General features: G+C 45.3%; 2 protein-coding genes across 2 annotated transcripts; one reads left to right on the top strand and one right to left on the bottom strand.

Moving 5' to 3' along the window:
- The first annotated feature begins 1,295 nt into the window (after window positions 1-1,295).
- LOC137901532 (galactosylgalactosylxylosylprotein 3-beta-glucuronosyltransferase 1-like) lies at window positions 1,296-9,842 on the top strand. The gene is made up of 5 exons (XM_068745570.1): window positions 1,296-1,407; window positions 3,872-3,943; window positions 4,059-4,570; window positions 7,263-7,559; window positions 9,366-9,842. Exons 1-5 carry the CDS (start codon window positions 1,296-1,298, stop codon window positions 9,450-9,452), a joined length of 1,080 nt encoding a protein of 359 aa, XP_068601671.1. The 3' UTR covers window positions 9,453-9,842.
- Window positions 9,835-25,641, bottom strand: LOC137901529 (beta-galactosidase-1-like protein 2). The gene is made up of 19 exons (XM_068745566.1): window positions 25,535-25,641; window positions 24,767-24,952; window positions 24,583-24,651; window positions 24,112-24,207; window positions 23,542-23,650; window positions 22,957-23,049; window positions 22,764-22,845; window positions 22,311-22,375; window positions 21,706-21,790; window positions 19,377-19,520; window positions 18,627-18,707; window positions 16,759-16,865; window positions 15,734-15,880; window positions 15,413-15,484; window positions 15,215-15,293; window positions 15,041-15,128; window positions 14,008-14,125; window positions 13,565-13,681; window positions 9,835-12,501 (listed from the first exon to the last, which is right to left on the bottom strand). Exons 1-19 carry the CDS (start codon window positions 25,639-25,641, stop codon window positions 12,415-12,417), a joined length of 1,932 nt encoding a protein of 643 aa, XP_068601667.1. The 3' UTR covers window positions 9,835-12,414.
- Between the last annotated feature and the right edge of the window lie 656 nt (window positions 25,642-26,297).

The following is a 26,297-nucleotide window of genomic DNA, read 5'->3' as shown; positions in this document are numbered from 1 at the left end:
GCAAAGGACGGTTTGCAGGGTGTTCAAATTGACTGTTTGGATTTCCGAAAAGGAAAAGAAAAAAAAAGCGATAATGCCCTTTCAAGGTTTTCTCTTTATCTTTTCAATCCCACATTATAAAGCAGAGACGGACGCTTCCCAACACTCAGGGCATATTCACGAGGCCAATAAATCCACTTCACATAAAACACCTGCAAAAGCGATATCTGATGGGTCGCTGTTCGAGGGGTATGTTCTCTGTGAGTGCCGTTGAAATATTTATAGGCTGTAAAAGGATTGTTTGCATTTCTAAAAAAAAGGACTCTTTCATATTATGATGAAAAGGTCTGAGAGATTATTTTTGCAGTCAAACCTTTCTTCCAAAAAGTGGATAGATGGCTTTTTTTATGTTCTGCTAGGAGATCGTTCCTCCCTTAACACGCGGCTTCAATGGGATGCTCTCTCTGTGTTTATCAGTGATATTGCCATACCGCTCAGTCAAGGATAAAAAAATGTGGGTAATGTCATTTTCTTTATTGTGCTTCTACATAAGCATGCAGAGCCATTCGCAATGAGACTTCCCTGTAAATCACGTCTCCACCGGAGAAGAGAAACGCAGCTTTAAAACTTCACCCGACCAATTTATGACGGATACGGTGCAGGATTTGTTTGAGACTGGAGTCAATCTCACCTGATAGCGTCGCCATTAATGGAATATTTATTTACCGAAAGCAATATAGATAATTGGCATGTGCAATTATGTCAAGCCTTTATGTGCCATCAATTTGAAAGTGTGATCACCGTTTTGCCCAGTTCTCTGGTGACATCATTTCCTGCCCTCCGGCCGGTGCGTGGCTGCAGCCCCGGGCATGAAGTCATTGATGGTCCAATGAGCTCATCGGGTTGGCAGAGGCCACAAGCTCCTGCTCCACGGCCTCCTCCAGCGGCTTTGACCTTAATCTCATTGGCCCGCGACATGCTTGTAGTTATGGTTGTATTTTACAACCTTTATTCATTTTAACATATTAGATTTGTGCAGAGGTTGAACAACAATCGCCTGCTCCATTATCCCAGCTTTAATGTCTCTTAATGAGGCGGTGTCTGCTGCAGGATAATATCTTATCTCAACAGTTTCTGCATCATTTAATTTCTTCTTTCTCTTTGTTGACCGTTCAGTTCAGTCTTTGGTTCCTAGTGTAGGTTAAGCGTTTTTGTTTTCATGAGTGTTGTATGATTATTATTATGGAAATAGGTGTTCTAACACATCTACCTTGTTTCGCTCCAGGTAATGCCGATCCAAATAACCAATCCTGGAGATGCCGAAGAGAAGAGATATTCTTGCCATCGTGTTGATTGTGTTACCCTGGACTCTGCTCATTACAGTTTGGCACCAAAGCGCTATTGCTCCGCTCCTCGCCATCCGCAAGGGTACGCAGCACACTCCACTGGTGATAGCAAGCCTCAAGTGCGTCCTTAAAACTAATACGGCGCTTCAGGCGTAGACGGCAGGCCGTTCATTTAGAGGCACTCGGTGACCACGAACATCAGCTTCACCGGAGCTCAACAACACTCATTCCAGCCATTGTAATCCTAAACCATGTGGATTGTTGATGTGCATCGTTAAGTTTTACATCACACGCATGCCTTCATACGTCTAAGTTATTATCTCTGCCAGCGCTGGATTGTCTTTCTGTAAATTTAGCAGGATTATCACACAATCGTGAACAAAATTGTAATGTAAGAAACGATGCATTTTGTTTATACTGGATTTGCTTTGATTGGTGCAATGGAACACTTTTTTTTTTGCTCTAGCACCCATTTGTGCTCTACGATAAAATCAGATGCTTCGGAGGAAGCTTCCGTCGGTCTTCGGCATTGATTGTGTTTTATCTGGGCTCGTATCGGAGCATTTCGAACCAATGACGCGGATGAATCGGCGAAATACCAGTGCAAGCAGTTGAGGATAATGAAGGTACAATTCAAACAACAGCCTATCTGCCCACTTGGCTCAAATCCATACAGCAGCATCAGTAATTAGTTCAATCGATTGGACCATCAAATTTTGAATTATCAAATTAATTACAAAGTTATTTTAATCAGCGTTCTGAAATCACAACTTTCTGCTCGTTTAGCTTGCCTTCTTGCCTAATATTTGAACACCAGTCTGGATCATTAATACACACTCCTCATTAGCCTCCCCAGCATCCCCCCCCCCCCAAAAAAAAGCCACAATCCAGCAGAGTAAAATGTCAAGCATGCCACGGAGCAAACACACCCGAATTAGAGCAACAGCAAATCAATGGAGCGCTTTGCCTTCTCCTTATAATGTCATAAGTGTCATAAATACAAGTGTGAACAAACGGCTCAGGCTCGCACAAATGACCCCCGAGGCAGTCAGCGGAAGGTGCGAGGAGACTTTTGCAGGGTCGTACACAAGTACAAACACACGTTTTGCACTTTCCCTTCACCGAGCTACCTGCAGAAAGTGTCAACTGGAAAAGACACACATTTCTAATAGCTTAGATTCTGACCCATATCTCAGCAAACATTTCCCTTTTGTGTGAAGCTGGAGCTCCTTCTTTTTTGGCAGCTTGCTCACTGGCAGGCTCTGCTGAACATCTGGCCATCAGCAGATTGTGTTAATCTATGTGCTGCAGGAAAAACTCCTTCTGTTGGAGGTGTGAATGGAGCTGGGGCAGAACAGTCACAATGATTGCCATCAGCAGTGGCACAGTATAACACTCTTAAATGATTCTATAATTATATTCTATCCATCATGAACAAACGATCGGGGACAAAATATGACAGTCTCTATCTCTGGAGTTAAGTGTGTTTAGGTATCACCACTGCTCACACAAGAGTTGTGACTAAGCTGTCATTTTTACCTCCAACCTGCAGCATTTGTTTGTTTGTTTGTGCATTTATTAGCGGGATTAGGCAAAAACTCAGAGGTGGATTTGCACATAAACTGCTGGAACAGTGGGAGGAAGCATCTGGCAGGTTTATATGGAACAGGAAGGAGTGGAGCAGGTATTGAAGGAAATATAATTTGCTTGTAGTTTTTTCTGGAGTTGATCTGGATAAATCGTCCATTCCCTGACCTTCTGCTACTTTGTTTAACAATAAGAAATGCTGCTTTTTTTCTCTCAACATTTTTATCAAAGCACAGACTCCTTATGTGGTACAAGCAAAAACAGCGAACTTTGGAGTAGTAGGTTCAGATAAAGAGGTGGAACCAAAAATGTAATTTAGCTGCAGGGCGACTTTTCATGACCTTGAGTTGATGTTAAGGTTTAATAAATAATGAGCAGTTTTCCAAGTTTAAACTGTTTTTTGCCTGAATCATATAGACTCCATGTAGCAAATGTAAAGTAGAAGTATAGTTCCCCTCGGTGCAAACATCGTAATGCTGAAATGTTCAGCCCTGATTTATGGGCCTAAATATCTCTGCAGTGGAGATCTGACCCGTTTTCCATTGGTCTCCGTGTTAACGATAAAAAGTGAGGTCAACAGCAAATGCCGGCTGGGCTCTCGGAGAGCACACACCTCGCCGACGGCTGCAAAGAGTATCACGGATCTGCCTCTTGAACTGCCTGAAAGCCAAAGCACCTCTTCCTCAACACAATACACTTAAATCTGAACGCTGGGTCTCCCTGATGTTTACGACATTCCTTACAGCCATGCTGATTGCAGGAAAACAGCACAGCACTGGCAAAGCTAGGTTAAGGAGAGTATGGAGGCAGAATAGAAGAGGTCGGCTTCTCCGTTTCACTAGAGAAAACCCGAAGGCGTCGCCGGGGGGATCGTCTCTGCCCTCCCTGTGCTTGCGCTGTCTCTCTGTCCATCAGCTGTTTCTCTGTCCTCTCACGGTGCCTGCTTTCACTTTTCGCAGCCTGTCACCACCTAGTAAAAGAGATCTTTATCATTCCAGAGAGGCTTGCGGTCCACCGCCACCGGCTCTCAGGTACACTTTACCCCCCCCCCCCCCATTGGGTTTAAGTCACCTGAGGCAAATATACAAAGGGCAGCCCAAGGTTGCACTAATGCCTTACTTGTCTTCTTAACCCACGAATCTGCAGGTGATGGGGTCGAGGGCAAGCGAGAGGCAGGTGGGCCGGCACAGGACTCCAAGGAATACTGCGCCTCAGATAAGGACATCGTGGAGGTGGTGAGGACAGAGTATGTTTACACGCGACCTCCACCCTGGTCCGATGTGCTTCCCACCATCCACATCATCACCCCGACGTACAGTCGACCGGTGCAGAAGGCGGAGCTGACGCGGCTGGCCAACACCTTCCTCCACGTTCCCAACCTGCACTGGATCCTGGTGGAGGACTCCCAAAGGAGGACGCCTCTGGTCACTCGGCTCCTCCGAGACACGGGGCTGAACTACACCCACCTCAACGTAGAAACGCCCAGGAACTATAAGCTGCGGAGTGACACCCGAGACCCAAGAATCCCCAGGGGGACCATGCAGAGGAATCTGGCTCTGAGGTGGCTGCGGGAAACCTTCAACGCCAACAGCAGCCAAGCAGGGATCGTCTACTTCGCCGATGACGACAACACGTACAGCCTGGAGCTTTTTGAGGAGGTCGGTAATAAACTTCACGGTTTACATTAAAATATTCATCTGTGTCTGTGGCTGGCCAAAATCAAAGCTTTGTATTATGACTGCGATGTCCATGGCAACAAATAGAGAAGATTACACCCGAGAAACACAGGTGGCGTTGTTTGGGTCTCCAAGGAGTTGGGTTCAAAATCACTCCGGCGACGGACCTTTTATCACAGCAGGAGCTGCCAGAGAATGAAAACAGCTCTGTGAGACTCGCAAGTGCAATATATTATAAAGCACTTACACTGCAGGAACGTACCAGGAGGAGGTCTAACCATAAAATACCAGTTATCTGACTAGTTTAACAATCGAAGTCAGGATGTGGAGCTAAGCGGGAGAAGTTTGGACACGTAATCAGCCCGTCAGCCCATCCGTCTCGGCCTGAGCGGACACGGTCCAGGTCTTCCTGCGTATTAGCCTGGAGGCTTGTTAGCAGGTGTGGCAGTAAATGGAACAGTGGGTATTGACGGGGCCTGTCATTGCCCCTCTCTGGGAATCAGCTGAAGTGCTCCGTCTCCCTTAGAGGCCCTCCATCACCTCCAACAGGCCTGTTTATGGGCCAGAGAAACGGCCTTCCTTGGGGGGAGAGGGAAGTCAGACTGAAAAAGAATGAGTGAAAAAGGGAGGTGGCAGCCAGATATACAGAACGCATTGAAGGTGACTGCGACTACAGTCTGCTGACGCCGTAGTAAATATTCAGAGCATCTCCGCTCGAAGACAGAGCAGCAACAACCAAGAGCCTGTGCTTGACGGGATGAAAACAGGCTTAAAGGGAGCCAGTCCTTTGATTTGGAGCAATTACAAAACATTTCAAATCTAATTGTGACGTTAAATGCAGTGCAGATGAAGTGTGAGGAAGGGAAAAGAAGTGTTAGCCGAGACCAGACATTTATAAATGACTAGAACGCTTTCAGTTAGAGTCGGGTGAAGTGTTGACAAAAACAAAAGCAAACAAACAGAACGGTAGTAAATCCAAACCAGATGTGATTTATTAATTTCTTCTTCAAGCCATTTCATGTAAAGGTTAATGAAGAGAAGCATGAAAAGCCATGTGCTGACGAGCTGCATCACTTCATTCTGTCGAAACTTGAAGGAACAAATTTGGGATGTCGCTGCGTAAGAATCCTGCCTACAGGAAGTGAACGCTGTGCCGTTTGGTGAACACAAAGGTGTTTGGTTTCGAATGGCTTCACACAATCGTCTGCAGAGATCGTCTGCCCCAAATCGTCCCCCCCCAAAAAAAGATCCTGACTGGAAGTGCATCATCTGCTGCCGGAGGACGTGGCGTCACAGATGACTTTCGTCGCCTCATTATCAGCATCACTTCTAGACAAATCTGGCGCATTCATACTGGAACTGTTGATGATTTGCTGCTACGCTGAAGGAAATAAACCAGTTAATGCTCTAAAAAGTGGCCCATTTAATGTCTTTTTCTGCTCGAATCATGATGCCCAATCTGAATCACTGCAGCGCTCTTCTTTTTCTGCTGCTGGGACAAAGACATAGATTCCCAAGGAGGACGTGTCTCATTTGTTTCCTCGCCGCGCCCTTAAGGACTGATTAATACGCCCGGGGGTCTGCGCCATCTTTTCTATGTTAGGACTTCGGGATTTATTTCCTTTCTACTCTTGCCTCCTGAAACACGTCTGCTTTGTCTCTCCCCGAGCGAAGCGCCAAACAGATCTTGAATGCACCTATTGACTTTGAAGTACACTCCGCAGCAACACAAATACACAAAGCGTCTTATTGACCCAGACAGTCACGTTTTGCTTGGTTACAGGTGGAGGCAGGTGGAGGTCATTTTCTCAACCCTGACGCTTTTTTAAATAACAAAGACTTTATCTTCTAAGTGCAGATTTTCAGATGTATGCTGGTGTCAATAACAGGAAACAGGGGCCGACATATGAAGCTGATGTTTGGGCGCGCTGATGCTCACATCCGGATTCCTGTTAGCCACCAGTTCACCTCATGAAGTTTACGACTGCTCCTGAAGCTTCCACATGCAAACATGCCGATAACACACGCTTTAACAGATGCACATGTGCAAACAGGCTTACACAGGCACATAACAGTATATTTACAGGCTCTCTTTCACATGCATGCAAGTGCACTAATGTACCCTCATACTGGATCATGTACTGGGAGGAAACCGGCATCATTATTCCCACTTCATTAAATATGATTAAAGGACTCTTCAAAGTTCCTCTGCCCTCGTTGGAAAGCCTCCTCGCATGACTGCAGCAGTTCTCTCCTGAATGACGACGAGTCGCCGAGAGGCAGACAAAGAGACGAGCGACAGGATCCTTTGATGCCCTAAGATTAAAGGGCCAAACAAAAGGAGAAGACGACGGAGGTGCTCCGCCTTCAAAGGATATCCTCAGCCCACCGGCATCTCGAGCCACTTGGCTCCTTCAAAGCATCTTGGCTTCTCTGCTTGTGCTCTTTTTTTGTTGAAGATGGTTCTTTCATTATTTCATTGCAGGGCAGCTGCTTTACAATGTGCCTGGCCCGTTTTCATCTAACAATGCGCCCAATAGCGTGGTCAATATTCAGGCTGAAGGATGCCAGCGGATCTAAAAAGCCTCCATCCACATCTGCCCTAATGCCACACAACTGTTAAGATGACTAATTATCTGTTCCATCTCTTCTTCTTGCATCTCCCCATCGCTAGATGAGATCCACTCGGAAAGTTTCAGTGTGGCCCGTGGCCTTTGTGGGCGGCTTGCGGTACGAATCCCCCAAGGTCAACGCGGCCGGAAAGGTTTACGGCTGGAAGACGGTGTTCGACCCCCATCGGCCTTTTGCCATCGACATGGCCGGCTTTGCGATCAACCTACGGCTGATCCTCTTCAAGCCACAGGCATATTTTAAGCTCCGCGGGGTTAAAGGAGGCTACCAGGAGAGCAGTTTGCTCCGGGAGCTCGTCACACTCAACGACCTGGAGCCCAAAGCAGCCAATTGCACTAAGGTAATTTGCTTTTTATTTTATGTTTTCTGCAGGATTTAAGCATTTACTCCAGGGATCTGCTAAACTGTTTGCGAGGATGGTTTTGAAGGTATTAAACCAGCTGTAGCCTGTGGCAATGGAAGCTTTCAGATCCTTTAGCCTATTTAGAAGAACAGTTCACCCCCCAAAAATCCGACATCACGGCAAAAGAGTTGCAGCATTCAAAATGATGGCAACTTCTGTGAAAATGTTTCAAAAAGTGTTCATAAAGAAGGGGCTCCTTTTTCTCCACATCCTGATAGGCTGCTTCAGCACCCTGGTCAGCGCCTCAAAAGTCAGCTCTCACTTCGACTCTCATGTCCAGCCTGCTGCTTTATTTAAACGTGCATGCCCCTAATAAAAGAAGATTAAAGGACTCTATGAGTGATTTTAATTTAAACTTCAATTAAGCTACCGGTAGTTTTGGGTTTAGCATACCGGTATTATACGTTATTAATTCTTTTTAACTGCTCTTGACTTTTGTTATTTAATTCTAATGTATGTTCCTGAGACGCAGGCTTTTTCACTCACTAGCGGTTTCCTCTCTTTATGCTAGGCTAAGCTACTTTTGTGTTTAGCATACCGGTATTATATCTTATCAGACTTTGATTATGCACACTAACGTTTCCTAAATGTGAATCTTCACCTTGATGGAAAATGAAATAATGCTTCTCCAAATGTTGCGTGATGCCCAAAACACAACGTGAGGCTACAGGTTTAAAACCACGCATAAGTTCCTTTTATTATAACCAAAAATCACACAAATCCGTACTTCTGCACAAAGATTCCCTGGAAACATTCAGACTTTCTGACAGTCAGAATGTAAAATTGTTGCTGAAGAGTTGGATATCATTGATTATACTTCTGCGCTGCCCACATGCACTCCTGCACACACTCACACTGGAGCTCGTGTCTTGGGGGCAGCGGGGTCATTCTTCTTCTCCATGCCAGCGTCATTCTTTCTTCCACACTGTGGTCTGGGTCACATCCCTGAGCCTCTCTCTGGGCTAAGACAAGTCAGCCGGAGGATTGTGAGCTGGCCAGCAGCCTCGCTGCAATCACAAACGAGTGGAGAGAGAGAGAGAGAGCGGCCAGCCAGTGATTTATCCCGTCATTCAATGGGGCAAGAGGGGGAAAAGGGGGGGGGATTGCTGAGAAAGCAGATTGAACTTCAGGGGTGAGGGGGTGAGGACGTCACTCTGATTGCAGAATGGGATGGACAAAATAGTGCTTGGGCATCACTCTTCCTTATAATCTACCACTCCAGAGGTGAGCGTGATAATTAGCCCCCTCTCCCTGCACCTGAGTGAAGTGGGAGGGGGGCACCTGGCACATTTCAAACACACCTTATATATAATTCATCCGCCATGGTGAGATGAAAGGAAGGACGGCTCTGACAAAGAGGAGAGCGGGGAAGATGAGCTTGACTCTTTTTTTTTTGCCATCTTCACCGGATGTTTGACGCTTCCTTGAGGCCGAACGACGCCCAGAAGGACTGCGCATAGAGCTTCATGGAGCAAAAGCCTCATTCATACGATGTTTTACATTGTGAGTTGGTCGTCATCGGAAGGCAGCCATTATCCTGTGGCCGTGCGATTCCACTTTATTCCCTCTTAATGCAGGTGTTCACGCTCGAGGAGCTCTTACCTCGCAGACGAGTCCTGCTGGAGGTGAAATGGTCTTTTCTCTGTGGCAGAGTGGGAGCTGAAAGCGAGAATGGCCTGAATGCATGCATTAAGGGAATGGCACGTTGCTAAAGCTGCAGTTGTTTGTGTTTTTTCCCTTTAGATACTCGTTTGGCACACGAGGACAGAAAAGCCTGTCCTTGTAAATGAGGGGAAAAAAGGATTCACAGATCCCAACGTAGAGATTTGACCACTTCCTGTCCCGGTGAGTTGATTCTGTCTCATTTGTTGGATCTTAACCTTTTTTTTCCTTCAATTATTCCAGGTGCTTTCATTTAGTTGACAAAAAAAGCAGGTGTTTTTCAAATGTTCTAATAATTATACATGTATTGTTTCGTGTTTTTAAGGTGAAGTATTGTTACATCAGCTGTTTGCTATTATTAAATGTCACCAATGAAATAAACAGCTGCAATTAACTTTACTTAAGACTCAACGCGCTTTCACAGCATATCTTGATTCATTCTTTTGCAGCTGATTGGACCAGAAGAGGAAGAAAGCGAGTTTCTTGAAGTGTAACCGGCACTCGTGTATGGAAAAGGGGATTTGATCCTCTTGACTTAAAATATGGACTAAAACAGTAAAAAAAAAAAAAAAGGTATCATATTAAAGCACAGATTAGCACCAGGTGGAAGCTGTTTGTCGGTTCTCGGGCGCAGAGGAGGTGCGATAACGGATGTCTCTCAGGCGCGGCGTGGACTCGCCGCCCGATGAAGACGACCTGACAGGAAAAAAAGTCAGCACAATATGAAAAGTATACAGCCAGCAGATTCATCCAAAACAGGTTAAAGAACATCATTCCTATGAAGAAGAAAGAAAGGGAATGTCCTCCTGGATTTAAGGACATCATCAGCCCGGATTAAAACAGAAAGACAAGCGCGCCTCGCGGAGAGAAGGAATGTTCTTTTGATAACTACGAGATGTTTGCTTTAATTTAAATTGTGTTTTACAAGCACTTGACTTGCTAGTTCACTTCTACTGACTCTTACTCTTGGTTGTCACTGTTCATTTTATAGTGTCCTTATAAGTCATGCATCCAAGTCACCATTCTTACACTTGAAGAGGGACCCTCATCATGGACGGGAACTGAAACACATGTAAAAAATAAAAAAAAATTAAAAAAAAATCTTACTCTTAGCACTTAGAAAACACACAAAAGTGTAAATAGTCAATCCAACAGAGAACAATCGGGATTGGAGGAAAATATCGATGAGCATTCATGTAAGGTTTATGTATTTATAGGTGAAAAATGTCTCTACTTTGTCCCCACCAGGTGAATTTTTCATGATGAGCCACACACAGATGATGATTTCTCCTCCAGCATCATGGTAGGCTTGTAACCGCTGGCCTCGCCACCTCGTATTGTCTATGCATGCTAACACTGGCGCTAGCTGTCGGCTAACGGCGGTGAGCTGAGCGCAAGAACACAGGAAGAGCTGAACTAAATGGCGCCAAAGTCCAAGAAGGAGATTTTAATGAGCTTTTCGGTCCCTTTTCTCTTATAGAATCTTTCATTCAAGGCCCCTGCATATGGCTCCCATTATACGGGCTCGTCTAAATTGATAGCAGGCTGAAGCACAATGAGAATAAATGTCATTTCTGCTAACGCTCGTAGTTTCCTTCAGCGTTAGCATCCGTCTTTCCTCCACCGGCTCGCGGGCCAGAGCCGCTGCACCTCTCGCGATAGACATCGTCCAAAACGGCAGCTAACGCTATAACAGAGCTATTCTATACGCCTCATATAATAGAACGTCTCCGCCACCTGATAAATCCTCCGTCTGGTGCAACACACAAGCGCAGCAGCTCTTATCTAACGTTGCCCAGCAGAAGTATCTGGAGATAATTCAAACACTGAGCCTCTGTGCTGCTGCCAGATTATCTCCCCTCTGCCGACACACACACACACACACACACACAATCTAAAATGTGCCGCTGTGGTATAAAAACTCACAAAGACGTTCCAGCCTCTCCGGCCTCATCAGATGTGCTATTACATATTTCACTCTGAATATGATAAGATACAGATTTAGACAAAAGGCTCTAATGTGTCTCTCGTCATCCGGCTGTTATCAGTGACTGCATGATATCACACTGAACAGGGATCGGTCATGGATCTCGCCTCCCATTATTTATTTTAAAAAAAGAAAAGAAGATAATATATAATAATTTATGTATTTATTTCAAGGGTGGATGTGGAAGTGAGTCACAGCCGTTTGCCCTCAAATGCACTCTAAAAAGTAAGCGTGTGCGTCGAATACATGGAATATCACGCCGTAGCAGGAGCTAAGTGCTCGCGACAGGAAGACACGCATCTCCTTTGCAGCGCTGCTGTTTAATCTACTTGAGTGGTCATTATCATCTTTTAATCTGGATGAATGAATTAGCATAAAAATGAATGAAGAGTATTGGTCCTTCATGGAAACATGCCAGGGTGTAAAATACTTAATTTGGAAGGGGTGCGACTTCCTGTCAATGTCACGTGTCGTTTACGGCGTCCTGAAGCGAAGGTACAGTTGAAGGTGATGCTGCAACTTTCCGACTTGAAATTTGCGATATTTAATAATTAAAAGAGCATCCAACTTGAGGCGTAGCCGATTGCAGAGCTACAGATATTTAATGTTAATGAGCATTAACCCGTGAGGGCTTCTCTAAGGCACAATAGACGTCACACACACCTCTGGCCTTTTCCTTTCCCTCATCTCCAGCGCCATACCAGCCTCATGTGATTCATATTTTATGCATGACTTTCAAGGTGTTTTATTTGCCACAGCAATTCTGTCTCAGAGAAAGATGTTAGTTGAATCAAAAGAACAATAAATAACTGAGAATAAACTCTTTGTCTGCACGATGTGTGTGTGTGTGTGTGGTTCCGCTCTGAGGTCTGATTGACGAGGCGCCATGCTTCTAGCGTCGTGCTATGTTTTATGTTTCAAGGTAATTGTAATTGGAGCCAAATCCATAAAATATCTCTAAGAATGCAATCACTAAATAAGAAACTTGTCTGTATCGCTGCCATCATGGCGACAGAAAAATGTCTCATGAGTCCATGACGCTGTTGGCCGCAGGCCGGCATCGGCGCTGGCGTCACGAAGCTTCACGGCTAATCTCCCATCATCCTCCTCTCTTCGTTCACGCGGCCCCCTCACCTCCTGTCCTCACAAGAGCTTATTAATCGTGTTGTAGTCGGGGATCTTGGTGAACTGAATCGGACCAGCTGCTTGTTTCTCTTCGAACAAGATGACCTGCAAGAAAGACAAAAATACCGGCTAAGAGGAGGTCGTGAAAGGACACGGAGTGGGTGGAAGAGGGTGGAAGAGTCAATATATGCACTCTCACAGAGAAGAAAAGTTTGGAAAGGCACGAAGGGAAAACAAACAAAAAAACCAAGGAGCTGCAACTCATGCAGCTGCAAACCATCAAATCCACAGGGAGAAGAAAAGCAGGAGCTGGAGAGCAGAACTGTTGGCCTGGTGTTAACTTTACTGTGGTCTGTTGGTCGAGGTGAGGAACATGTGATTTAAATTCATGATATAAATACACAGAGTATATACTGGCAATAGGAACTCATTTAATTGTGTACAGGCTTTCAAAGTGATGTCATATTCTGAGACTTCATAAGAAAAAAAAAAACGCATCTTTATTGGTCAAATTTTGTTCCGTGAGATAAAAATATGGTTTCGGGAAGAAACTTGCGGCTCAGATTCAAGATTTAAGATTCAAGATACTTTATTATCATTGTGCGAACATAATAAAATCGTGTGAAGGCCCACGGCTTAAGGCACTCATCGGAACATAATCTAAAACAAAAACCAAATTCTCTCTCTTAAAGCAACAATATATATATATACACAGAGAGAGTGAGAATCACAGGCTGCTTATCTTCAGCAAACAGAAATGGGACAAGGCTTTCATTAATATTCATGTTTATGTCTTTGAACCGGACATATCAGCACCTCGTACCCATGACGTTTAAACGCAGCGATAAATGAGCGCCAATTAACCCAACGGTGTCGGAAAAGAGCGAGAAGAAAGCTTCCCAGTGCTGTATTGGAACTTTGTGTTGAAGGAGGGCATCGGATTTTGGAAAGAAAATAAAGGCGTGTGTGTGCCGGTAAGGGCAGGTGAGGAAGATCGTCTGGACGCACATCAAAAAGTTCTCTCATTTTGACCATTTTTATGTTTCTACCTGCTTTTTGAGCCAAATGGAGTTCCAGGCCAGATCGTTTCACCGCGTAACTATTTGTGTCAAGACACTAATCTTTAAGCCTTACTGTGCTGAGATGAGCTCAAAGATGAAAACCGTACCTTGTTTGTCCCGCTGTGGAGCCAGGAGGCGGGCAGATAGAGAGTCTGCTGAGGACCGATGGACCAATAGCGTCCCAAATTCTTCCCATTGATGAACACGACGCCTTTGCTCCAGCCCTGCGGGGATGACCAGTCATCACCATGACAACAGGCAGATTTTGGTCGATCGAATGCAATATTTCTAATGACTGGCCAATTTTCATGGACAATACGGTAGAGTAGTGTGTGCAGAACGTATAAAAGTATAGAACGCTCTATTTCTCTTAAATTTAGAGCAAAATCTGATTTAATACACTTTAAAACTTGGGAATTTCCACTGGGAAAATGTAAGACAGTGGGAAAACAACCTGACTATCAATCAATAAAACACCATTGTCCAGTCAGTGATACTGCTCTGCTTCCTTTTTTAATATTAGCGTGTGTGTCGCTGATGTAACACTTACAGGGAGCATGATGAAAGTGTCTTTTGGAACGTCGTTCACGTAAAATGTCCCCCGAAAGAAACACGGGAATGTCGGGATAATCCCATCCATGGACTTCCACTCAGCTAAAGTCTCCAGTCTGAAAAGACAGAGCACATTTAAGTCAAACGTTCGTCTGCCTGAAGAAAGATTGCATAAGGATGGATGCTGGATGCTGGGGGAAATATCCTGAATGCTTTCCTTTGTTTTGCATGAAAGGAAAAAACATTTCCAATACATGAAACCAACTTTCCCGCTCTTGATTTGAGTTTTAAGACTTATTTTATTCAGGCTTCAGGAAATCCAGCAATGAAATACAAACACTGAGGTCCGATGTCCATGAAAGGACGCAGACTCTACCGCCATGCAATATGGACGCCTCCAAGGGAAAAGCGTGCGTAAACCTGGATGCACTGTATCCTGCAGCGATGCCTCAAAGTGCTCAGACATCCATCGCACACTCCAGTCGGGGATGCGTCCGCGTCGACTTGCAGTAAATGCCAAGCGTCAATACGCGGTTGTGTTTAGCCAGTGTGAAATAGCCCATTTGTGAATTTAGAAAATTGCAAATGTTTCTTGTTTATGCTTTGACTGATGGACGGCGGCCTCGAACGCATCGAGCTGAAAGGGGAAATGAAATGGCAATCGGAGAGGAAGAAGTGCTTCGTGATCAGACACACGCCGTTACCTGGGAACCGATTGACGATGAAATTGCTTTTGTTTATTTATTCTAGAAGTAACAGAGTGTGGAATCTCTCCTGTGATCGGAGGAGAAATGAAACGCGGATCGCCTTAGCTGCAACGTAATCCACTGACTGTAGCAGCTTAGGATTCACCACGTTGCTCGCGTTGAAGCAGAAGACTCGTGTTCTCCTGCATTTTGCCGTCGTGTTCCCGTCGTAATGGTGTTTAACAGGGAGATAATCAGCCGGATTGGATCGGGAGCAGGCAGGTGTAATGGACAAGAAACACAAAACATGGAGGGGAAACTGAATTATCATTGGAAGACACAAACCTCTTTATGAAGCCTGGCATCATATCCAGACTGTAAATAATGAAGTCCCTGAGGGCCATCTGGTTTAACGTAATGTCTCCAATAAGACCTGGAAGGTACAGTTAGTCTCCGTCAAGGTCTCCAGGGAAAGGGATTCTGCCAACTGGACTTCTAAGATTAGCAGGAAGCTCGTACCTTTGCGCTGGTCGTCCAGGCTCGTGCCGTAGTTCACTCTTCCACAGTTCTCCACCAGCAAACTGAGAATTCTTTTTGTCTCGAGTGGAGAAATACAAAAACCATGAGAAGCACGACTTTAAGACTAGGCTTGCACGAACACACGTGCTCTTCTGGAAGAAGCGTTTAGCAGGAGGCCTACAGACAAAGAGAAGGTACCTTCACGTCGGGGATATCGATACGTTGCGTCGTATAATCCAAAACGCCGACAAAACGTCTGTCCAGGAAAACCTGGGTAGAAGAAAAGGCAATGGAAAGTTTGTCACATCAAAGTTTAAATTCTCCTACAACCAGTTCATGTAATACGAGAGCAGCTGGTCACAGGATGAACTTGCTCGCCGCGAGTTCGCCCTGCAAGGAGCTGTGATTTCTAACAGGCAGATAACGACTTCCTCCCTGTTCTTACGAAGAAGAGGAAGACGAGTGTAAGCGTGTGACTGCGACGCCATCGTGCCGCTGTCGGTCATCCTGTCTCTTTACCAGCGCTCGGTCTCTGACGTTGTTCATGGCGTTCAGGCTCCCCCCGCGGGCGATGGTGGTCTCGTACAGGGTGTAGCCGTACGACTGGCCGTTGTTGTCGTTGACGGGGAGGTTCTCCATGTTCACCGGTCTCTGCGACGTCAACCCCTGAAAGATGGAGGCTTTTAATAGGAGACATTCGAACGTTGATGCGGGGTTTGACATGAAAACACTCAGACCCCCCCCCCCTCCACTCTGGATGTGTGAGATATCTTACGATTCCTGCCTCGCGATGACGAGGATTTATCAAACCTAATGAAGCCGTCCCGATTGACACTCAAAGCAGCGCTTCTGTTCAGCAACAATATTTCCAACACCCTTGGGAGGCATGTAATGCACTCTTCACAAGACAATAAACATTCCCCACTACACGACACAATTAACCACCTCCTTCTGAACACACACACACACACACATTCACGCTCACACATCCCACTCAGCCTCTCCGAAGCCAGCGAAGAGAAGGCGCTCTCTTAAACAAGGCTGTGTGGATAGTCCAGGCCAAAGTAATCGACGTCTCGGAGGGAAGCAAATTACGGCAACAGGGAGTGAATAATTTATGTTGTAAGCAACTTCCAGACGTGCTACATCTGGTCAGAATATAAATGCCTCTGAAGAGCGAGGCGTTAAGTGGCTCAACTAAACTCGTGGACATGAAAGCAAGGAGACATGATGAAACCTTCCAAATTGGATTTTTGTCCCCCCTCCACACACCCTTTTTTTTTGGGGGGGGGGGGGGGGGAGCTGAGTACAGCTGATTACTTTCGGTAGCCAGCAGGATACCTGCGGCATTAGTGTGTGTGTGTGTGCTTCCATGTCGGGCGGTGTGTCCATTCTGGGAGGCGCCTGGCCACTCAGAGTGGCTTTTCAGGCCTCAAATGATGCGACCGAATTCTGCCTTCAGCACATTCATCGTCGAATAATGATCTTTGTTTTAGATTATGAGTCTCGTTAAATAATAGAATGGGGTTCTGCTAGTAGCCTACCGTGCCGCTGAAGTCCAGACTGTCCCACAGGGAGAAGTGCTGCTGGATGACGACAGCCTCGTAAACGCTCCTCTCCTGAAGCGGAGGCAGGTCAAGGAGAGGCTCAGCTGAACAACACAGAACATCCTATATTTAGCCCGCAGAAATTCTGCTCTATGATATCCAAGGCACACAGAAATAAGACGCAAATATGTTTATTTGAAAGCATAAAAGTCAAAAAGGTGGAAATAAAAGCAGTAGTACTGTTAATGGCAGTGCAGCAAAGGCTGCCGCAGCACTTCCTGCCGTCCTCAGAGTAACAACTACCTCTAATGGAGGACAAAACTGCGGGTTTATTGGAGCATTGAGTTGGTAATGGAGGCATGAAAGTAGAGAGAAACGGGCCCGGTCTGACCGGATCGTCACTCAGCCGTCGTTTCGTGCCCGGTGGCAGAAAGGGCGGTTTTATAGGCAACCATTCTGCGCACAGATGGTGTTGTTCTTCTCTCGCCGTTACGTCCCACTATCGGCATTTACTCATCACGACACCTTTGTGTAAAATATGATTTCTTCCGTTTTAAAACTTGCTCCGCTCGGTCGCACGCAAGAAATCCGCCTTTTGTCTCTAAAGACAAAGACGCCTTTGGTCTCTAAAGACAAAGATATGTCAGTGGCAAAACAAACAAAGGAAAACTTTGCAGAGTTTCCCGCACAAAACTTCTTTCAAGCACTGCAGGATGTTCCATTTAACATCCGAGTCTATGAATCACCCAACTCCAAAGAATCCTGTCACTCGGAAAGCGATTTCGAGACAGAGGGTGGGCCATTTGGCTTCCAGTGCGGCATCCAGTTTGTGCTCCGCGTTGCAGAACAGTCACTTCACAGAGATTAAAAGTGGCTACCCGTGTCCTCGGACGGCATTTAAAGGTGGAAACTCACGTAGAGACTCCGGCTTTCCCTTTAGAAAAGGCTTGACAGCGTTTGCTTCTTAAGCGCTTCCAAGCGGTAACAGCTGGACCACTCAAGGGAAGCTTTGAGGATAATGGGAAGCAACGTCCCCCGGAACGGGTCGCCAAATCGCTCGCAAGCCAGTGCTTTTGCCTAGGATGCCTCAAATCTATAAAAACCGACACAACGTATCTGATTTCTCCCCAAAGGCAAAAGCCTGTTTTTATTCCACGCTATCCACAGGATGCATTGGAAAGAAAAGAGTACGCGTCGCCAGATAGGAGAAACGTGCTGTTATGGGTCAAAGGTCGGCGGTAAGCCGGAATCCATGGCGAGTTAAAGCGAAAATAATGCCAGATAGAAATGGTATGTGCTTGACTTGACATCCGAATGATGCTAAAACATTGAGCTGATCCAATTAGAGAATTGGGCCGTGTGTTTGTGGCTGCAGAACGGAAAACAAAGCCTCACGTTTGCTCTCATATCCAAGCCACTGTGCAAAGCATGAAAAAAGAATCACAGCCAGCCTTTCAAACTATCTTCAATGGACACCAGTCTGGGCAAATTATTCCTCTGTTACGATGGACTCCGGCCCAGACTGCCGTCCTGGCCACAAAACACTCGAGACTTCTAGCCTCAACCGCAAACCCTTGTTTTACAAATAAAGAACACTGCCTAAGCGCAATTAAAAGGCCTGGTATGTAATTTTCACAATAGGTGGTAATTGAGGGTCTCTGATTTGGCGGGGGAATCACCAACGCATCCACAAACACATGCAAACCCGTATCTAATCCATGCTTGTAATCACATGCAAAGTTATCCTACTTTAGCCAACAGACAGCAGGAGCGACAAGGAGAATTGACTTCAGCAGCCGAGATGAAAGGGAGAGGACAGAAAGGGAGGCGGAAGATGGGAGGCCCGTCTCTGCAACAACACTCACTGTGGAAGGAGCTGAATAACTTCCTCAGATGAAGGTATTTGATGCTGTAATCCCCAGCCTCGGATAATGGAGCATCGTAATCTGAAAGATAATGTGCTATCAGAAGTGCTCTGGAGGAGGACGGTGGGATGGGGGGGGGGGGGGGGGAGCAGGGATGCCTCTCACCCAGTGGAGATGCTTTCACTGTCCTCCCCTATCAAATATCTTGAGACAGCAACAGACCAAGACACATTTTAGCTTATCTTGACAGAAAACGGAGCAGTTTGAGAGGAGAGGGGAAAAAAAGGAGTTCAGAGGAGTAAACACAGCTACTGAAGAGCCGTTTTAATATTCTCCTCCTGAAGAACAAGGTCATTACAATATTACGCGCCCTCGAGGAGGACAGGAAATTCATTGTACCATCTTTAATTTCCATTTAGCACGCATTATATGAGGTAATAAATCCATTAGTGTGTATTAAGCATTCAGTTGTCAAATTAGCTGAAGGTCAGCGCGGCGCTGGAGTTGTGTTAGATCCATCTACAGACTTTTTAAATGCGCCACTCTTGTTCTCACCATCCCATTCACATGTTTCAAGCACATCAGGTCAAACTGTACTTAATGACTGGTGTGAGCAAATCCTTTCTTCTACTAGAATCGCTTTGCTTTCAACAAACTGTGTCAGAGCAGCAGTCTGTAATTGGTCCGGCTATTAAAACGCAGCTCAGTGTCGGTTCCTGACACATTTACAAACATGTATTCTAGACTTACCATAGCTTGTCACCATGCCAGTGGATCCTGTATTTCCGGTGGCGGCTGCCCCATTCATAAAACCAAAGTTTGTTCCTCCGTGAAACATGTAGAAGTTCATGGACATGTTCGTATTAAGGATCTTCGTCACCTCGGCTATGACGTCTGTTAGAGACAATGAAAGTGAAGTTGAAGAAAAATAATAATAATTTATCACACAAAGTCTAGATTTCATAAATTCTCATGTAACTATAGATTAAATAAAAGACAATGAGATCAGGTGGAAGGCTAAAGGGACTACTTCCATAGAGTTATTGCCCTCGGTTCCCCTTCAGTAGACCTGTGACGTGTGTCTATTACAGGTTACTGAAATTCATTATGGGGCAAAGGGTTCTGCGCTGTGCGTTTGAAATAAGATGCTTCTGAGAGCGCTTGAGATGGTGATAGCTGGGAATGTCCATTAATCTTTATGCTAAAAATAGCCCCCTCCTACTGAACCACGTGGGCCGTGTTATATTGCATGACTCCCTTCTCATTTCTTCTTCCGGATACAGACAGCCGAGCCACGACTCACTACGTCCACGTGGTCGACCTCCTATAGGAGAAGGGGAGGACCATGCAAAGGACAGGGTGACGTGGGAGAAGGTTTGCTGTGGCGTCCCCCGAACGGGACGAGCCGAAAGAGAATAAGAGCTGAGACAATGTGGAACAGCTGATCTATGATGCCATCTGCCATGTACAGTTTAAACCGGTTCATCTGCATGGGAAGAGGATACTTTTCCAAAGTACCAGATGGCGCTAAAGTCACCCTTTAAAGCACATCGAGAAAACAGCTTTTGACAGTTTGTGCAGACATTATTCGGTTGTGCAAACTGTTGCTCCAGCTGTCTGGGGGGGGGGGTGTCTCATATGGTGAAGAAAATGGGATATTTACAGGTGGTCTATTGCCACGTTCTCCCAAATTCCAATAGAAATGAGTTTTGCTCGATGTCCTACCACCTGGAGGACATTCCTGCAGCCAGAATACCATTTGAAATTATTATTTTTTAGTAGACTTTTAATGTGACGAGTCCAAAGCACACGTGTGTGATAATAAGACAGGATCTGCATCTACAAGTCTGAGGTGGACGGTGGTGAAGGTACTCCTTTGTGTTGGGACAGAACCCAAGAATCGTTTCAAAGGGGAGGCATTTATACGGGATTGTTTTCTGTTTTTGAAAAACCGATCATTCTGCATTCCAACCCTCACCTGTGGCCGTGAGCTCAGCTAATGAGCCGTTGCTCGATACAATGCGATTGCAGTGCCAAAATTCCAGGGAGTGTCTTCGGAGGTAGGTTGAAGTAAAGTAGAGACAAGTGGTTCCAAAATAGAACTGTCATACATATGCAACAATGTTGGCCACAACTGGATCCAGGTAAATGGCACCTTTAAAACAGAAGGAGCTGCAAACTCCTCTCAGACTAAAGTAACATCTCCCTCGGAGACTTTAAAAACACTGCTATGAAGATTTCCTCTTTGTTGTAATGTAATGTTTTAATGAACTCCTAGTTGAGTTGCTTCGGTTTGCTGCTTGTGTTCTCACGGATGCTCGAAGATCTCTGATTAAATAGAAACAAATGAATGAAATGTAGAAATAGAAACTAAATAGAAGTAAATCACAATACGTCTACATCTGGGAGCTCCGGGCGGATTCAGAAGAAGCGAGATGAATGCGACTCCTACAGAGTTCAAGACTTTCACGCCTTCCTTCCATTAAAAGTAGGTTCAGAGGGGATAGAAAGAAATCACTGGCTCAGTCGACCCAATGTCCTCAGGCAGATTATTCCAGAGCCTCAGGGCCCCTGACTGCAAACGCTCTGTCCCCTTTAATCTTTAGCCGGACCCGTGGAATAGATAAAAGGCCCGTACCTGAGGAACTTGGAGTACGTGCTGGCGCGCACGGTGCTAAATGATTCGAGATACAGCCGAGAGAGAGGTCACAAAAAGTACCTTAAAAGTAGAATCCATCTGGAGAAATATTGACAGCCAGCACGCAGGAGCTAAAACTCCAGCAACAGAATGAGACGGAAGGAGAAATGATGTGCGTACATCGCCGGGTCTTTTCCGTCCTCTGGCACAGAGACGGTTTTAATCCCAGCTAAGGTCCAGACAGTCCCCTTTACCATCAGAGAGCCCGTATCGGCTCACAGCACAAGCCCTGTCTCATCCCGGTCACAATTAACTGCCCTTATCGACCTTCTGCACGGAACGAAAGCTACCTTATCCTCAACCGAGACTCCACCAGCAGAATCTAACTCCCTCTGACGGACACTATATCTGCTGCTCGGTTCTCCAGCCAGCGCGTCTCACCGTTTTCCGGGCGCGTGTGATGATGCTCTCCCCACAAGTCGAACCAGCCGGGCCAGAACTCCATCACCATCTTAGGCCTCTGAGGCTGGCAGAGGAGAAAAGGAAGATTCCTACTTTCAGTGACTCTGTGACTGGAGGAACTCTTTTTTTTATTTAAACGCTGTACAGTGCACTCAAAAGGGCTTTTAATGTGCATCTAAATCTTACAAGTTAGGAAGCACCTGGAGCAAGTGGCACAAAGTGAAATGTTGTATTTATTGTGTTTAGTCTTAATTCATCGCAGATTTATTTAATCATGTGTTTGGGGGGCGTAAAAATTATTGAATCGGTTTTATCCCCAAAAGCCAAATGCGCCTGCATCTGGCATGAAGCTATTTGAAACGCTGGATGAGTCTCCTCTGAGGGACAGGTACGTCTCCGCCTGATCCTTTGTCCCATCAACAGCTCCATCCGACCGCGTTCCAGCCACTGCACTGATGAGGTCAGTGATCCGTCATGCTGCCTCCAGCATGACGCTGACTACAGGTCTGCAAACTAGCAACGACTCAATCCCAGATATTCAATCATGATGAAAATCAAGGCGGTGACACACAGATGCAATTTACCTGTAATCCGTCCAAATGAATGAGGTGATCCGAGGTCAGTTTGTTGAAATTAACAGTTTCTAGAACTTTAGACCAAGAAAGGGAAGAAAACAAAAAAAAGGCTGTCTGAGGATGTAGAACAACAAACATTTACGCCACGAAGACAAGAAGAATTATTAAAGATTATTGTTTAGAGCTGAATTGACCCTACGATTCATTTTTTATTTGTTAGAATGATAGAATATAAATACATACAGTGAATAAAAACAGATGGTTTGCAGGTTGAAAAAAAAAACTGAAATACTTCTTACTTTCACACTAATCTGTAAAATTATTTCATGCAACATCCCTGTTATTTAGCCTTTACGCAACGCTTAATGCTATCAGATGGATTAGAAATAGTATCACAATGTTCCTGGCAGTGTTCACAGAAACGCTTGTGTGTGGAATCTGGTTCAGCCAGACTGACAGTACCTCCTTTCACGCCGCCACGGTTCAGTCCATCCACGTTGTCTGAGGTCATCAGCAGCTCTGCGATGCCTCTTGACAGTAACGCCTGGAAAGAAACAAACCAGCGGAGGGACTCTCTGACATATTACCGAGTTCCAGGCAAATAATTATTCTCCACTATCGATTGCCGGAATGAATCAAAAATGTAGTTTCTCACCTCCTTGACAAAAGCCATGTACGTCTCATCTTTGGCATAGGCGCCGTACTCATTCTCCACTTGAAGTGCAATAATTGGACCACCCTTGGAGTACTGCATATTAATTAGCCAATGAATAAAGGATGCATGTTAGGGCCTGGGATCAGCTTTGGACCATTCCTGAACTGAATACAGCTGCACTTGTGTAATAATAAATGCAACTGGTAAACAAGGAAATAAGACCGGCACGACCTACAAGGAGGACAAGCCAGATAGATGGATGGAAGGCCATCACAATATCATTTTAATAGCAGCGTGGTAGATTTTACTGCCCACAATGTTTATCACAAAGTCAACAGGAGCACTTATTCCATCTGTTTTATGGATGAGCGGGGCAAAATGTTAAATGCAAGGATGAGAATTTGATCTGTGGAACTGCAAAGTCTTTTTGACATGCTTTTAAAGATGAGCAAACATACTCCGAATGCATGTTTCCACGGAAACGTTCAACAGAGAATGACCTGCATTATATATCTGTTTTAATATTTCCCCTGAAATAGATTTCTAGACTATCCTGCAATTTGTGCTCTTTTAAATGTGTTTCACCTGATATGGCTCAACTCTTTTGATGAGGTCATCAAAGAAGGAGTTGACGGCACTGGTGAATCCTTTGTACGTCGTTCTCACTCTCATTTTGGGATCCTGTAGCAACCAGCTGGGAAGACATTACAACAGAAGGTCCCAAAAGGTTCTTAGAAGTTGTTTCATCATCAATGATCGCATCAACCTCAGCATGTGGAACAAGGAAGTCGTTCTTTACTCAACCACATATTCCCTGGAGGCAAAACTACACTAAGCACCTTGTAGATATAGAATTCCATTACTAGCTGACAATCATTTATTTTGTGTCAATACAGTCATTGATTTGCAAAGATGTTAATTGGAATAATCTCATCAGGAAAAATTATTTGAAAACGTTCCATTCAACACTTTAATCCCAAGAGTTGAATGGATGTAGCCAGAAGCTAAAATAGAGCTAACAGATTTCCTGACAGAAGATTTCATTTTCCAATCTCATTTATCACACCATCTTCTGTTTAACAAAAAAAACAACTAAACAGTGGTATTTTGGCTGTGAAACAGAAACGAAACGGCTGCAAAATGTTTGATTTTTACCTGGGAATTCCTCCGAACTCCCACTCAGAGCAGATGTACGGCCCCGGACGCAATATTACCCAGAGCTCCAGGCTGGCTGCGAGGTGGAGGTAGGCTCTGACACAAAAGTATAAAATAAAGAAATGTTGCTGTAAACAGAATCCACTTACTGCCAGTACTGTTAACAACATAAAGCAGATGCTCGCCTACAGCTGTGTAATATTTCACTCTATTTTTACAAGTGACCTGTTTGAACGAAGATATAAGGATTCTTCTTAATCCATTTATGAAGGGCAATTCAGTACTGCATAAATAAAACCCTGCTGAAATGCAACAGCGCCATCTGCAGGATGCGCAAGTAGCTCTCCAAAAGAAGAGGTCAACCAATCCATGTAATGGGGGGGGGGGGGGGGGGGGGTAGACTGTGGGGCCCCCATGAAGGACCAACAAGCAGAAGGGATTCAGGAGAAGCTTTTTTTTTTTTTTTCTTACTCTAAATCCAGATCATCCTCATAATTGAACACCCCTCGCCGTGGCTCGTGCGCGTTCCACGGCACGTACCTGTAAAGGATCAAACGTAAATTAGTGAGGGGGGGGGGGCTCCCACCGTGGGAACTTTATATTCCTATTATTGCGCGGCCCTGCTCGGTTCCTGATTGCAGTTGGGGGGACGTACGTTGTGACGGTATTGAAGCCGCACGCCTTCAGCTTCAGCAGTCGGTCCTCCCAGGAAGCTCTGGGGACGCGGAAATAGTGGATGGAGCCTCCGAGAATGCGGAAGGGTTCCCCCCCCAGAGTGAACTGAGGGGATTCCGCGTTCAGACTCAGCTTTCGGTTCGTAAATCTGACTGCACCGCGATTCCTGCATGGGACACAAGATCAAGTCTGTTATCATTTACAAGAATCTGCGCACGGAGCAGTTTGGGAGCGGAACTTGTTCAGCCCGAACAACGAGATCGCGCTGCGGGTTGTTTACGGATGATAAACAAACAAAGTCGTTGCATTTTGCGTTTTAATAAGGTAAGCGTGTGTTTGGATACAGATAACCGGCAACGTCGTTTACTTTCAGTTCGTCAGACCTGTCCTGTTCCATAATGTCTTCGAGTTTACATTGATCTGTGCGCACAAAACGTTAATTACGCAGCAATTACGCGTGATTTATGGGCGGTGAAAAGGTTCGCCTCGAGTTTAAACGACGGTAAAACACGACGTTCAGCACTCAGGCGGTCTCAGCTGTAATGTTGATGCAACATGTGATCGGCGTCAGCAGGTCTGCAGGTGAACCAGGTGAACCAGGTGAACCAGGTGAGGTTTCCTGTCAGCGACGCGGCGAAACCAGCGCGGAGAAGCGCCGGTCGCGCAAAACCAAAGTGCGGTCCGCGCGTCATCCATGAAGTTTGTCCGCAGCTCCAACGCGTCCCACGCTTAGAACCAAAGACCTTACCTTGTGAGATGAGAACCGAACACGAGCATCCCGACGATGACAAGCGCAAGGAGCGCGTATCTTTGTTTGAGGGACAAACGTAGATGTAAAAGCGGCATGACTTCCATTTGTTATCAACTGATATTTGTTAAAGATTAAATTGGCAAAGCAAAACGGATCTGCTCTGACAGCAGCTAAAGGTCACAGATGTTTAAATGTCTTATCGCAATGTCTTGAGCAATGGGAGGCGGCGTCTTTGGAAGAGGCGTTTTTTTCGGGCCTGGCTCGGCCCACGCGGTGCGGTGCGGGCTTTATTCAATCAGGACGAACAGGTTTTATCCACGGGATTATATTCATGAACAATGTACAAACACTAAACTTTAATAGTTTCATTAAAAGTTACAAAAGTTAATCGCCCCCTGATTGGCCCAGAGTTCAGACGTTTTAATTTAGAAGAATTAGATTGATTTATTGTACGAAAGGGACCGTCAACGTTTTAGGACTAAATCCACACCAATAAATAACAGAAGTAAAATATTATATTCCAAAATGATATATATTTTTTTACATTTCCATTCAAAGCAAAACGGAAATGAATTGTTTTTTCTTCCAAAATAAAACTATTGTGACATTTTGCCTACTAAATTACCAGAGACTTCGATCACAGAAAACTACATTTGCGTTAGGAATTTGTATTGTTGGATATTGTTTTCTACTGAATGCTCCTCTAGCGTAGCTTTAAGCCAGGCATCTTTTTTCCCCTCATATAAATGATGTATTTATT

This window comes from Brachionichthys hirsutus, chromosome 11, assembly GCF_040956055.1.
Source record: "Brachionichthys hirsutus isolate HB-005 chromosome 11, CSIRO-AGI_Bhir_v1, whole genome shotgun sequence".
Taxonomy (NCBI): Eukaryota; Metazoa; Chordata; class Actinopteri; order Lophiiformes; family Brachionichthyidae; genus Brachionichthys; species Brachionichthys hirsutus.
Note: the sequence above shows the minus strand (reverse complement) of the source record. Positions and strands in the feature narration are given on the sequence as shown.